This window comes from Drosophila biarmipes, chromosome 2R (assembly GCF_025231255.1).
Source record: "Drosophila biarmipes strain raj3 chromosome 2R, RU_DBia_V1.1, whole genome shotgun sequence".
Classification (NCBI taxonomy): Eukaryota; Metazoa; Arthropoda; class Insecta; order Diptera; family Drosophilidae; genus Drosophila; species Drosophila biarmipes.
In genome coordinates this window covers 11,296,467-11,310,773 of record NC_066615.1, presented here as the reverse complement: position 1 = coordinate 11,310,773, position 14,307 = coordinate 11,296,467, and the positions used below count along the sequence as shown (strand labels likewise).

Here is a 14,307-nt window from a genome sequence, read left to right as displayed (position 1 = left end):
CTGTGTGGTGTATTTGTGTTTGCATTTGAATGTGGAGCTGTTGATTTTATTTGAGGGTCTTAGCCCTCTCTGCCCTCCCTCCGCTCCCCTCGTCGCACACACCAACAGTTGAGCACACACAAGCACTACAACAACAGGGGAAGTCATAAATTTAGCAAAGGCTAACAGGTGCAATTGAAATGCTCGCCCTTAAAAGGAGATAAATGCACAGACTAGCGTGTGTGCACGTGCTTATCGGGAGATAAAATGCAGTGGGCACTTAGAGAGCGCCATTTAACTTTAAATGTGTACTTCCTAACTATTTGAATTACTAAAAACATATCATGCACACATATATTAAACAATTTGTACGTGTAAAACACTTGTTTAACTGTAAAAACATAAACTAAGCTGAGTATTCGAGAGTATTGCTCTAGAATTGAGAACATTTGTTCTTGAAAAGCGTTAAAGCACATGAGTTTATTTCCCATTATAAGAAACAAATCGTGGGAAGAGACAATTTAAATTGAGTTTATTCAAAAATGTTTTGATAAGTATACACAACCGACTGTAATTATTAATATAAATTCAACGAGTTTCAAGCTCATTAAAAAAATATTGCTCTAGAATTGAGAACATTTGTTCTTGAAAAGCGTTAAAGCACATGATTTTTTTTCCTATTATCAGAACCAAATCGTGAGAAGAAGAGAAAATTTAAATTGAGTTTATTCAAAAATGTTTTGAAAAGTATACACTACCGACTGTAATTATTAATATAAATTCAACGAGTTTCAAGCTCATTGAAAACATTTTCAGCATAGAATATTTAAGGACTTTTCAATTCAATGGAATGGGAATGTCCGAATTTTTTCTGTGTAGTAATATTATTGGTTAGTACTAAGCTAGTAAGTTGTTTAAATAAAATATTAGGTTTTTCTTTTCACGATTCAGAATTAGGAATCCCTTATTTTCCCTCACAACTTGTTATTTATCAGACTTTTCCTAATTACTTTTAAAAACTGGTTTCCTCAACTTGTAAAGTAAAGCGAAAACGTAAACCACACTTCTTTTATTTTTGAAAATTCAAAAAAGTATCTTCAATTTACGGTTGCATCTCTTCCAACGTATCTTGTGCTGGACAACGGACTAATGCACTAATTATCGCCGGCAGCAGATCAATCATCGTCAGCAGGGCGACAGCATTTTCCCCGTCACTTTCTCCTGCCCCGCTGACCTGCGCTCAATTTATCAAACTGCGACCCACTGACAACGGACTCACCGCGCAATCCTTGCCAATGTGCTGCAACTGGAGCCGCGAGGTCGTCGAAGTGCACTGCTCAACGGTTAAAGCCCAATTCAAAGTCACGGCCAAAAGCGACAGCGCCGGGGCAGCCGCTAATCGAAATTCCGCAATGTAGTGTCGCATTCGCTGGCAATTTATGCAGAAATGCGAGCTGTGAGTCAGCGGGATTACTGCGAGGGAAACTGAAACTGAGTGACGCGCTGACAGCGAAGCTCGGAAAACTCCGTTGCCTGTTGCATGCCACCAAAGCCACCCACTGCCCACCTCCCACCGCAAGTCGCCCATCGCCCATCGCCCATCGCCTGAGTGGCAGCCCGGCGTGGCGTTAATAAGCGCCGTTTCCCGGGAAAATCCCACCACTTGAAATGGGAGTGCGCACAATGCTGTTGTTTAATGAAAGCTTTCATCACAGGTTGTCCATTAAGCTTGAGTCCAAGCAAACACTCTGGCCCCTTGGAAAGCCCCAGTGGCTAATCACCCTGGAGTCCTGGCCGAGGAAACAAAGGAGAGTGTCCTTAATCAATTTGTGAGATGCGGAAACCGGGAAACCGTTTGGGATGCATCCAGGAACAAAGGACTGACAAGTGAAGTTCTTTTTCTTGGATATACACATACCACTTTTAGGTATATAGTTTTAGTCATATGGTCCCAAAACATCTAATTGTCAAATTAGGCAATAAAATATTAACTATCAAGAACAAAATGGAACGCAACATACAATTTCGAGGCAATTTGTCTATTAATTACTAATAAAAACAAAAATAAAATATCGTCACTGTTTTTCATAATTTTTAACCTTTTTTGATGTTACTTTACTTCATTTTACCCACAGCCTTGTAACTTTCTGGCAATCCTTTGGCTTTTAATTTAAAAGGTTTTCTTAATAAATCAGTCACACAACAAAGTGACAGAAATATGAAAACAAAAAAATTGAAAACTTCAATACCCAAAAAATTTATTCATTTTTGATTCGCAAAGGTTTTTTTATTTTTCGCGGCAACGAAGATCTTGAACTTTTTGCTTAAATCTATGAAATGACTCACAATACAATTAACGAATGTGCTGAAACAGAAGCGGAAAGCAGTTTTCCCCCATTGCAGAAGATGTAGAACACTAAGGTGAAAACCAGATGTTGATTTCTCAGTATTCTCGTATCATTCGTATCTCTAAAAACCACTTATCCCAAAGTGGATTTAGCATTTCTAATTATTACGAAACTGCAAAATGCACCTGAAGCTGCAGGCTTAAGGTAAAAGTGGTCAGGCCTCTCCAGAGACTGCCAAGTAAAACTAAACTCCGTTTTAATCTTCAGGCTTTAAGGCATGGTTAATTAAAATTTCGGTTTTATAATGCTTCCTTTGTTGAGCTCCGCAGACAATATCAAGGTTCCAGTGGGCCCAGGACCCGCCCCTTTGGGAATCCCAGGCATATTGGGAGTGCAGCAAGTTGCCGACGGCAGCGAGAATTGCCATAAGGGCTCTAAAACTTTCCACTCTCCACTTGCCACGCCGCACTAATCGGATTTAATTTAATTAGTTGCTCAAAGGCGGCGAGCTGCAGAAAGTGGAAACTGCCGGCGGCAACAACAATTGCGAGGCGAAGTGCGAGTGCAGAGACAAAGTACTTTTTCATTACAAATCGCCAGACAGAGAGGCCAGATGCAGATGGCCGCATGTCGCGCGGCAAATTGTCAGGTGCTAAGCTTTGACAAAGTGCGCACGCGAAGGACTCGAAGGACGACGAATAAAAAAGCTAAGCTCGGCCAGGTGAAAAGTTGGCGAATTGCCCCCAAACAAAACGCAGACAGAAACATTTATTAAACGCGCGGAGCGAGTGGCCCTTTGTTTGCCTTTATCCGCAGCCAAAAAAGCCACACATCACGTTTATGCGAAGCTGATTTGGCTAAAATAAACATACACTACGGAAAAACGAAATTCTTTTTTAAATTCGTTTTTAAAACCAGAAGAAATGTTGTTCTTAACTTTAAATAAAGTTGGTTAGTCTTTATTTACTCAATAAGATACATTTTCAATCTTTTGGAAAAATGCATCATGAGATAGTTACTCATCTTTGGTGTTATTTTTTGATTAAAAAAATCAAGAAATAATGATTATTTATTATTGATAATAATGATTATTTTTAATGCTTACGATTATGTACAACTCATATAATAATCATAAAAATGTGGTTTAAATAATTATATATATGATGCCTAAAAAATGGTTTCTGAACAGAACCTCTAACTCTAAAAAATTAAGCACTTAAATTGTTATTTATTTTTTATTTATGTTGAGCAAATAAGTAAAATTTAAAGAAAATGCACCTAAAATTGTGATTCCAATGATCTAGTATTGTTTTAAAGAGATTATAAACTATTTTAAATGTATTCATTCTTTTACACTCGACTTTATATCCTTTAAACTTCTTTTATTCTTAAAAATATATCAATACAAGTTTCTTATTCTTTCTTAAAGCCCCCATAATTTGGTTTATCCAACCGCTATTTTTATTTTAAATAACTCTTAAGGACAAATCTCCTTAAAACAGTAATCATTTTGCAACACTGGTACGAAGTTGAAATATCTAGATAACGAGTTCAAGAAATCCGTTGCATAAACCCAAGCGCTCTCTTCTTCTTACGCCACCAACCGCAGTTCAAAGTTTTCCGTTGAAAGTTTCATATGGGAAATAACGGGAGAGGCCGGTGGGGGGGAGCTCAGGTAACGGTAACTGAAACGTTGCCACCGTTGAATTCAAGCAAATTGGCTGTGCCCCTCGTACCTGTATGTGTGTGTGTGAGTTGGGCTCTTTGTTTATGGAAAGTGTTATTGTTTGACTTTGAACTTTCCGCCTGTTTGCTGTCCTTACGTTTGCCTGTGTGCGTGTGTGCTTTGGACCAAAGCCGAGAATGGCCCGAACAATATAATAAAATTTAATGCGCTCATATTTCTTGGCCCAACAAACGCACGCACGCACGGACCTGCACAGAGCGGATTCGAAAACCCAGGGCTGGGCAAATACATAAATCATCCAGCCAACTTTATCACTTTATTTTTAACGCACTGCCAACATGATAGAAACGTTTCAGTCGAATAAAACGGATTTACATACGCAAAAACCGCTGGCTCTTACCGAAGCGATTTACCTTAGCGTTTTTCAGTTGAGTTTTTTGCTGCCTTGGGCGGGTTTCCCTGATAGCAAAAAATGGTATTTTCGGTTGCTGTTTTATTTTGAGCTTGGCGATAAGGCAATATCTACAAATTGGATTGTCAAGCGTTTATCATTTTACCATTAATTGATGTGATATTAATTTAGAAGCTTTCGGTGGTCAAAGAATACTTTTTATTGCGATCTCTGATAAAATATTTCGCGTTCAAAATCGATTAACGTAAATTATTGAAAAGCTCAAGTGCTTACCGCAACATTTTATAGAGTCTCGGTACACGTGACTGATTTTATACAATCTACAGTCGGAGGCCTGATTAAAATAATATTTTTTTTCAAGATTTTGAAACACGTCTGAAAACTTTATTCGCATATTACTAAATTTGTTATTAAAAAACTGATTACATGTAAATATTTTAAAAATAATGTTAAATTTATGGTACAAATGTAAAAACTACTATAAAAGAACTATTTTAAAATAATCGTAAGCTTCCGTATAAAGCCCAAACCAATCCAATTACAAGTCAATATTGCGTTGGAAATTCCAACCTAAATTGCACTAGCCATCAGAATTTATGTTTACATTTTCGATTTAAGCCCTAATATAAACCAAAAATATATGTTCTGGATCTCTGAAAAAAAAGCTTCTGACCGATCTTCGTTACATAAAATTTTACATTAAATCCATCAGATTATTTTGGAAAGCAGTTGGAATCCGACGATCTTAAAAATTCATAGTCAAAAATATAGCTTTAAGGTTTTGATTCACAAAATAATTTGGTTTTAAATCAAATATTAGTGACACAACTCATTCGCATATGTACTCTCCACATTTAGACATTACATTGTTATCTGTTAAGAAACGCGTTGTTTTTTTTAGTTCTTAGTGTACGTTGTAGTTATTGTGCACCTTTTTAGTAGTTAATATGTCAATACAATAAAATCCTACAACCCACTTATGTTAAATTAAGAACGTGGAGTTTGTTTTAAATTAAATTACAATTATAATTAATAACTTTCTAACTTTGGTTCCCTAATTTACTTACGGCCATTTTATTCATATTTAAAGTGCTGGAACAATTATGTAAGCGGTGAACTCAAGTAGGTCTATCTCTTAGGATAAGAATTACTTTACAGTAGCCACAATGCGTCACAGCTTCCGCATAGTATTCGAGATAAGGAAAAAATCTTTAAAGCTTGGGATAGTGGACGGAAATCGGTGGGTAGCAAGGAGTGGTGCGAAGATACTGGAAATCGAAACTACAAACGCACTGCGTTTTACGCGGACCCATAAAGGCGGAGGTGTTTTCGCAACTATTTTTAGTAGTCCATAGCTATAAGATTTTGCTTTCTTTTGTTGCTCGCTAATGTTTTGATAAGCCCGCGATTTGCACAATTAACAGAAGTAGGCTGTGGTGGCGAGGGCAGCGCGGCGACGGGGCAACATCCGCGGCACTTATTGTGAGCGCGCTTTGTGCATTTAATAGGCACGATAAGAGGCAGATCTCGAGAAATTCACGAAGCAACGTTCACAAAGCAGCGAATATGGTTATCGGCTTAAAATACATTGAATTTTAGAGCTTTAGAGCGCAGGCAAGTGATAATGCCACTACTGATCAACACCAAGCCATTTGAAACTTCTTATTTGGCGCCAAATAAGGAAGTCCATCCCTGGCTCATCAAACCGCTCGTGATCAGCTGTGCCCTGCCTATCGATAACCGCGTTGCCGCTGCTCCAGCAAATTCGCAGCGAACGGCCACACTCCTCGCCAGAATTCATATTCATTGCAATTAATTTTACTTAATTTCCTACGTGTCTCGTGCCTCGCTTCAGCTGGCATTATGGTCGACAATTTGGAGCCGCTGGAGCCCAGCCTGCAGAATCTCGTGGAGCAGGACTCGCTGAAGTGGATCTTCGTGGGCGGCAAAGGCGGCGTGGGCAAGACGACCTGCAGGTAACAACAACAAACCAGCTCTTGGCCAAAACCATTTGAGGCATGTGAATTAATAGGTGTTATTCCTATTTTGCAGTTCCAGCCTGGCTGTTCAGCTGTCGAAAGTGCGCGAATCGGTGCTGATTATATCCACAGACCCGGCGCACAACATATCGGATGCCTTCGATCAGAAGTTCACCAAGGTGCCCACAAAGGTGAGTTTAGAAGTCCAGGAATTCGGAAAACTGGTGTCATTTCTTGGCAGTTGTGTGGGGATAAAGTCATTAAATGATTTGTTCCATTAAGCAGTGGTAATCATTAATGTAATCCATGTCTGCCCCTGTGCTGCTCCCCAATAACTCATTTATAAGCAAGTTAGAAGGAGAAACTTAAGGGTTATCAACTAAATTATTGTAATATTATTGTAAAAAACTATTCTAACTGATTTCTTTTGCTGTAAGTAACTCAATAACATATAAAACTTAATGAAACCAAGTCACTTTCATATGATTCACTCAGTAAATTGACCCAATTAACCCACATTCCCTTTCTCCCCCCAGGTCAATGGCTTCGACAACCTGTTCGCCATGGAGATCGACCCAAATGCCGGACTCAACGAGCTGCCCGACGAGTACTTCGAGGGCGAGAACGAGGCGCTGCGCGTCAGCAAGGGCGTCATGCAGGAGATGATCAATGCGCTGCCCGGCATAGACGAGGCCATGAGCTACGCGGAGGTGATGAAGCTGGTCAAGGGCATGAACTTCTCGGTGGTGGTGTTCGACACGGCGCCCACGGGACACACGCTGCGTCTGATTGCATTCCCCCAGGTGGTGGAGAAGGGACTGGGCAAGCTGCTGCGGCTCAAGATGAAGGTGGCGCCGCTCATATCACAGTTCGCCTCCATGCTGGGCATGGCGGATGTGAACGCGGACACACTCTCCCAGAAACTGGACGACATGCTGCGCGTGATCACCCAGGTCAACGAGCAGTTCAAGAATCCAGTAAGTAAAAGCCTGTCTATAAACCCCAGCAACTTCCAATCCACCTTTCTTCGTTCACAGGATCAAACCACCTTCGTCTGCGTCTGCATAGCCGAGTTCTTTTCGCTGTACGAGACGGAACGGCTGGTCCAAGAGCTAACCAAGTGCGGCATCGACGTCCACAACATCATTGTGAACCAGCTGCTGTTCCTGCAGAACTCGCACGACTCGTGCCGCATGTGCGCCTCCCGCGTCAAGATCCAGGAGAAGTACCTGGACCAGATTGCCGACCTGTACGAAGACTTTCATGTGACCAAGTTGCCGCTGCTCGAGAAGGAGGTGCGTGGTCCGGAGAGCATCCGCTCCTTCTCCGAGAACCTTATGAAGCCGTACCAGCCCAAGGAAAAGCCCAAGGAGTAGGACGGCCCCTCAGCCCGTTTACCCATCCGTTTGTAAGTTTCCTTCCCCCTAGTTTGTGTGAACAGAAAGTGCGTGAAATAAATTTGAGTCGTGGCAGCGATCCCCCAAAGGGTCCTCTGCCCCTACGTGTAATGTGAAGACGGTCAATAGATTCTGTTTCCAAAAAAGAGGGCGACAAAGGGAATACACTCAAAGGCCGCCACCGGCCCGCTCCATTTGCATTACCATGGGATGGTTGCTGCCCCGCATCTCTTTCTTGTGATCCAAATACAAGCGAGCGTAGCGAAGGTATTCCGTGTCGCCCTGCACAATGGCCGACATGAGCAGGAGGAACTCGTACAGGTTCACCTTGCCCTGGGCATGCACATCGATGTCCCGCAGGACATTGTGCATCAGGTCGACGGGCACCTCCTTCACGCCCATTGTTTTCATGGCTTTGCAGCAGTTTGCAATGGACACGTACCCCGTTTTGTTCTCATCCATCTGCCTGAACTGCGCGGCAAACTTTCGCACCTGGCGCACAGACATCTTGATGGGTATGTTCATCTGCGAGGCGTTCTCGTTGGTCAGCTGGCCCATCTGAGTGTTCAGAAAGGCTCGCGTTTCGCGGATCTGCCTTTTCGTGTGCTCCCGCGACCAGTTCAACTCCTTGGCCATGATGTTGGCCACCTGCGGCAGTATCTCCTGGGCCACCTGGACATTGAGGAAGGCAACGCGTAGCCGACGGGCCACCATGTCCTCCAGCGTGCAGGCAAAATCCCGAACGCCCTGCCTCACCTCCGCCTCGATGTACGGGAACTCCGAGTGCAGTCGCTTGCCCACAATGGGCCAGGCCATCCCACTGCTGTCTGCATTCACGGCCACCTTGAAGGCATTCGATCCATAGGTGTTGGACAGGTGCTGGGCCACATCCCGCTCCATGCCGAAGTCCTGCACCAGCCGGATAAACATATTGGGCGTCCAACCACTGGCTCCGTCCAGTTTACACGACTCAGCAGTCACCGAATCCCTGCGCAAGGGCGAGAGATCTCCATGACGGATGGCTGCATTCACTGTTTTCTCGGACAGCGCCCGGAAGGAAGACCAAGTGCCACCCACGATGGAAATCATGTTCCTGGGACCCAGCTGGATCACGTGGTTCTTGAGCCGAGTGTGATGCAGGGAGTCAGATGGCACTGGCAGGGGCTTGAAGCCGCCCCAAACTGCCATAACATCGCACCTCCGCACATCGAAATTGGGCGACACAAAGTGCTTGATGCCGTCCAGCAGAGACTGCACATCCGTCTCCGTGGGCTGAGAGTCCTGACCGGGCAGATAGCCAGGCTCATCGCTGGATCCCACCAGCGTGTGGTTCTGCCAGGGCAGGAAGAAGATGGACCGACCATTGGGGGTGTGCGGATCGAAGACGCCCACGTCCTGTGGGCAGTAGAAGCGCGGCAGCACGATGATCGAGGACCAGCTGCGCGTGCACAGCGGCTTGGCCTCCGAGTCTTCCATCTGGCGCAGGCTGTCGCTCATGTGGCCCGTGGCATTGACCACCACCTTTGCTCGGATGCTGTACTTTTTGCCCGTTAGCTGGTCCACCGCCTCGGCGCCGGCCACGTTGCCCTCCTTGTTTTTGATCAGCCTCAAGACCTTCATGTGGTTGCAGATGTCCGCTCCGTAACGGGCGGCTGTCAAGGCCACCGACAGGCACATCCGGGCATCGTCGTGCTGGCCCTCGTAAAAGACGAAGGCGCCGAAGAGCTCCCGCTGCCGCAGCATGGGAAACACCTCCAGCGCCTCGTCGGAACTCAGGTACTGGAAGCTCTTGGTGCCCCTGGGCGCCATCAGGTGGTAGATCGTCAGCTTGAGGTAGTAGAGCGGAGCCTCCCACCAGTGGTGGACGGGCAGCAGGATGGGCACCGGCTGGCTGAGATGCGGCGCCAGGTTGCCAATGTGACTGCGCTCCTGCAGCGAGCAGCGAACCCTTCGGAATGCCGCCACATCCAGCCGTGTGATGGCCTGCTCCAGATCCCTTAGGCCGCCGTGCAAGAGCTTGCTCGATTTGGATGAGGTGCCGCTTCCAAAGTCGTTGGCCTCCACCAGAGCCGTCTTCAGGCCCCTCGTGGCCGCGTCCAGGGCACAACCTGAGCCCACGGCACCGCCGCCAACGATGAGGATGTCGTACTGGGTGCGCTTGAATGCCTCCAGGCACTGCTTGCGCGTGGGCAGCTCCCGCTTCATTTGCGGCACTGGCGTCGAGTCCGTCTGTCGCTCATCGAATCCGAAGGCGCCGTGGCCCAGCTTGGAGCTACCCAGCATCACCGCCATCTGAAGTATCTTGGCCATGGTGTTACCCCCTGCGATACACACAGAATTTTGACTTTATCTGTATGAGGAGACAATATTAGTGCCTATGGAACAGACTAACTGACGGAAACTTAAAAATTTCGAAGGGTTTCTTTCTTTTGGAAATATGTTTAATGTACATACATGTGAATTAAAACGTTCTGCTGTCGTTTTGTGCCTCAAATGTTGGAATATCATTGGGAAACATAGCTTTATAGTCTAGACCCGTTGTTCTGAATTACATGTGTAGAGGGTGTACAAAAATGCCAAATGCCAAAATTAACATTAAAACTTAGCACAAAATTTACTATAAAAATCATCGCTCCCGCTCCACTGGTCCTCGCCACCTCCTCCTTTCCTCCCTCTCGTTCCGGAGCCCTTGACTTTTGAGCTTAACTTAGTGACTCCGGAGCGGGCTGGGAAAGTCTCTGCTGGGCTCTGTGGATTGTTAACTACTGCTTGGCACCGCCGAAGAAGAACTTGTAGAAGAGCGTGGCCACCAGGCACAGCACCAGGGGCACCAACCACGACTTCACCGAGCTCTCCTCGCCCTGCTGCTCCGTGCTCCAGGTGGGCTCCGACTTCTGGGCCACCTTGGTCCTTTCGCTCTCGACCAGCTCGCCGATTTTGTACTTCTTCATCATGTCGCGGGCGTCGTTGCTGTGGCCAACGTCCTCGAAGTTCTCCGTGGCATCCTTGCCGGCCTGCTCGATGAGCACCTCCTCGCCACCGGGATGCTGCGGAGAGAAGACACAAGAAGAGGTGGATAAATATTCGCATACATAATGGGTGTCTGCTCTTCAAGAAATGGTAATGGGCGTCTGACCCTGAATTTAATGGATCGGCAGGCGGTGGGGCGCGTTACCCGGTGCAAAGTCTGGAACACGCTGTCGTAACATCCGTTTACCCGGAATCTAAATGGAAATCCTAGTTTGCGTTTTCGTCACGTTTGATAAAAGTCAGAATAAAATACAACAGGTGGCATTTTTCGAGATAACTGATGATGAAACTTCTAAATCTACTTACAGATAACTAAGTGCTACCAGCTTAGTAATGAGCTACAATTAGTCATTAAATATACATTCACATTCACCCTCAGTTGCTCTAATAAAACAATTGGTTAAACTTTGTACTATACTTTAAGTTGTATTAAACAGCCGCGAGCCAAGTAGTGTTTACTAATTATTATATCACATTGTCAGAGGCCAACAAGCTAATGTAACATGACTAGAGCTCATGTTTTGATTGTAGTAAACAATTTGTACTCCCCTCTTAATGATCATCTACGCAGCTATTGTTTATTCTACAGAGAAACCAGAAATAATCTAATAAACAACTAATTTTCACAATTCTATTGACGATTACCTAGTTCTGTTAGAAGTTAACTGAGGTTTTAATTTGACTCATCAGAGCTGATAAGCTGATAATAATAACTTTCATCATGGTTTGTAGGATTGCCATTGTAATCGCACCTAGCATATGTTTTAAGATAAAGAAAGTTGAATCTAATGCTTTCGTATTAAACTACTGTTCTGACAACGGTGAGTGGCACAAAAGTTATAATTTTCACCATTACCTAGTTATATTGAGACGAGAGGTAAGGTTATTTTAGGAACAAATCGCCGAAATCTGTAAGTCTAATTTGCTGTTCGTCTGGTGACGCTGTTCGAAGATGTGTAGTGTTCCAAAACAAAGGCAGAACAGAGGAGGTGCATGTTTTAAACATGGACTGGATGGCTTCGGCCGACAGTCGACTCAAACTTTGGCATGGAATTATAGGCGGGCCGCCTGGTCACCCTCACTATTGTTATTTTGAGGCGCACAAAGTGCAACGTCATCGTTAGAATGCCATTTTCACGCAGCTTATCTTATAAGAGCAGGCGATCCTACAGATAGCCACATGTAGTTGTACTGAAGACCCCCGATCGCTGCGTCAGGGTGAGCCACCTTTCGGAGCCGGCACGGCTGTCGGTGCACTTGCATAAGAATATATAGTTCGGCCACATTCAAATGCGAGCCCACAGCTCAAATGAGATGCAAATGCAGACGCGGATGTCGCCTAACACTTGACCCCCGCACACACGCGAAAACTACACGCAGAGTGTATGCAAATGGGCGAGAGTTTCGCCATGTGGAGCTCTTTCAGCAGCTGGGAGTTTCGTCAGGCGAAAGTGGCTGCTGGAAGCTTCGACGTCGCTGCGAAGCACTGAAATCCGGACGCAGGTCAGGCGCTGGCCGGGGTCAAAGTACAGGTCTAATTACCCAGCTGGCTTTTTCACCCGACGGCGGTGGGGCGCATGTGTCTACGTGGGTCGGGGCTCGGCCTGTCGACTTATTGCCTCATCGGAATGGAACCCAGATAACACGCCTAATGGCTCCGCTGACCCCTATTCGGCTGCAGAGGCGTGGAGGCGGAAGGGGCTCCGCCGCTCGAGCCACTCGACGTGTTCCCAGTGCTCGCAGCAACTCTCACCTCGTTCAGGAAGGCGGTGACGTCGTAGACGCTGTTGTGGATGAGCAGCCAGGTGTCCTTGTTGGTGTTGTGCTTGGCGACCTCGGCCCGCGTGAAAGTCTTGGTTCCCTCGCTCGACATGGCTGTGATCACTTGTTGAATTCTGCTGCGCGTTTGATTTGAAAATTTGAAATTTGAAATCACTAGGCGTATGCTCGATTTTGTGTTTTTTGCGTTTCAACGTAAGGGGACGTGAGTGGACGTAAGGGAACGTGGTGGAACGTAAGGGAACGTGAGGGAACGTAAGTGTCAGTAAAAAGGGAGATAGCCTCAGCGTAAGTGTCGGTTAAGAAGCGATATGGAAGATCCCTGCGTTTTTGCTTTTGCGTTGGAACGTAGCGAGCGTAAGCAACCGTAAGGGGCAGTAAAACGTAGTTGACGTTGCGGCGCCACGGCATGGTCACCCTACGAGCCGTTTCCACTGCGCCTATCCGCGATATCGGAGAAGATTCAAATTCAGTGGTTGCAAAATTGAAATCGACCTGAACGTTGGAATTTTAAAGTTTGAAATCAGAGTCTAGCCGTATGGTTTTTTATTTATTGCCCTGTTAGTAATCGTATGGTAAATGTAATTGCATTTAAATGTAGTGTCAACAGTGGCACAGAGTCTTACTGGTCAGTTCACCTTACGAGCCGTTTCCACTGCGTTCAATTTCAGTGCTTGGTTCAATGGTCACAAGTGGTTGACAACTAAATGGGATGATTTATTTATGTGTATGTGCGATTTGGAGAAAAATCTTATACATTTTTATGTGAGCAATGCCTTTTTACAGCTGCGGAGATAACATATATATGCTTAAGAGATGTTGCAGCATCATATTTAAAGAATCGAAGGTCCTAGTCTCCTACAATCGACAAATGTACTTAAAAATGTCTGATACACACTGCTCCTGCTGAAGAAAAATTTTCTGCATATTTGAAAAGTAAAAAACTTTATACCAGCCATAAAAATTGAAATCAAAAAATAAGTAGCCCCAGTAAAAGCCACCAAGATAAATATAAGGGCAGAGAAATACCTTACAATTGAAATATAATCATAGAAAAGCCTAGTGCATTATGATGCAGAGCTCTAAGGGCCGGTTTCTTGCCTGCTAAACGAAAGTCAAAATTTTCGAGCCTCAGGTAACCTTGACAGGGACTCAGACTTCCTGGTAGGTCTTTTTCGACTCGATAAAGTGACTGCTTATTTTAGTAAGCTTATTAAGATGGAAATGTTCAATATTATATATAATAAATTCTAAACAGCTAATGCAATAATCAGAGCAAGCCATTATTTTGTGATTAACAGCACTCTGTCATTGTTTCTCGTTCAGATAAATGAAAGGAGTCAAGAAAACCAATTTGCTTCTACGACTTCTTTATCTGGTCTCTAAATTTTTTCGGGCAGATAGCTCCCAGGGACTTGAGAAAGCGGTCTTAAGTCAAGTGGAGACATACTATTTCAGCAAAAAAAATGCCTAGTGCTTTGCATACTTTTGGGTGCGTTAGGAGCAGTGTTATAAAATGCCTTATTCTTAGGCGCCTATTTGAAAATGTAGAAAAACGCGTGGTTATATCAATAAAAAAAAACCGAAAGGTACATACAAAAACCCATTGCTTAAAGTTATATTAGAAAATACATTTATAGCTAACTGTTTTTAATGCTCGCCAAAACGAACCGGTTCCGCTGCAACAAGACTGCGC

General features: G+C 44.6%; 3 protein-coding genes across 3 annotated transcripts; 1 reads left to right on the top strand and 2 right to left on the bottom strand.

Annotated features, from left to right (window-relative positions):
• Window positions 1-6,184: 6,184 nt before the first annotated feature.
• On the top strand, window positions 6,185-7,919 carry LOC108030218 (ATPase ASNA1 homolog). The gene is made up of 4 exons (XM_017102993.3): window positions 6,185-6,402; window positions 6,479-6,596; window positions 6,942-7,382; window positions 7,443-7,919. The coding sequence occupies exons 1-4, from the start codon at window positions 6,290-6,292 to the stop codon at window positions 7,779-7,781; spliced, it is 1,011 nt and encodes a 336-aa protein (XP_016958482.1). The 5' UTR covers window positions 6,185-6,289; the 3' UTR covers window positions 7,782-7,919.
• LOC108030217 (glycerol-3-phosphate dehydrogenase, mitochondrial) lies at window positions 7,860-10,112 on the bottom strand. The gene has a single exon (XM_017102991.3). The coding sequence runs from the start codon at window positions 10,110-10,112 to the stop codon at window positions 7,971-7,973; it is 2,142 nt and encodes a 713-aa protein (XP_016958480.1). The 3' UTR covers window positions 7,860-7,970.
• A 109-nt stretch (window positions 10,113-10,221) lies between these two features.
• Window positions 10,222-12,812, bottom strand: LOC108030219 (cytochrome b5). Its single transcript, XM_017102994.3, has 2 exons — window positions 12,586-12,812; window positions 10,222-10,849 (listed from the first exon to the last, which is right to left on the bottom strand). The coding sequence occupies exons 1-2, from the start codon at window positions 12,703-12,705 to the stop codon at window positions 10,565-10,567; spliced, it is 405 nt and encodes a 134-aa protein (XP_016958483.1). The 5' UTR covers window positions 12,706-12,812; the 3' UTR covers window positions 10,222-10,564.
• Window positions 12,813-14,307: the final 1,495 nt, after the last annotated feature.

Excerpts from the sequence above, each read along its gene's own strand:
- LOC108030219 (XM_017102994.3), bottom strand. The coding sequence starts at position 12,705 with ATGTCGAGCGAGGGAACCAAGACTTTCACGCGGGCCGAGGTCGCCAAG. Across the intron at positions 10,850-12,585 it reads TCACCGCCTTCCTGAACGAG|CATCCCGGTGGCGAGGAGGT; the intron begins GTGAGAGTTGCT and ends TTCTCTCCGCAG.
- LOC108030217 (XM_017102991.3), bottom strand. The coding sequence starts at position 10,112 with ATGGCCAAGATACTTCAGATGGCGGTGATGCTGGGTAGCTCCAAGCTG.
- LOC108030218 (XM_017102993.3), top strand. The coding sequence starts at position 6,290 with ATGGTCGACAATTTGGAGCCGCTGGAGCCCAGCCTGCAGAATCTCGTG. Across the intron at positions 6,597-6,941 it reads TCACCAAGGTGCCCACAAAG|GTCAATGGCTTCGACAACCT; the intron begins GTGAGTTTAGAA and ends TTCTCCCCCCAG. Across the intron at positions 7,383-7,442 it reads ACGAGCAGTTCAAGAATCCA|GATCAAACCACCTTCGTCTG; the intron begins GTAAGTAAAAGC and ends CTTCGTTCACAG.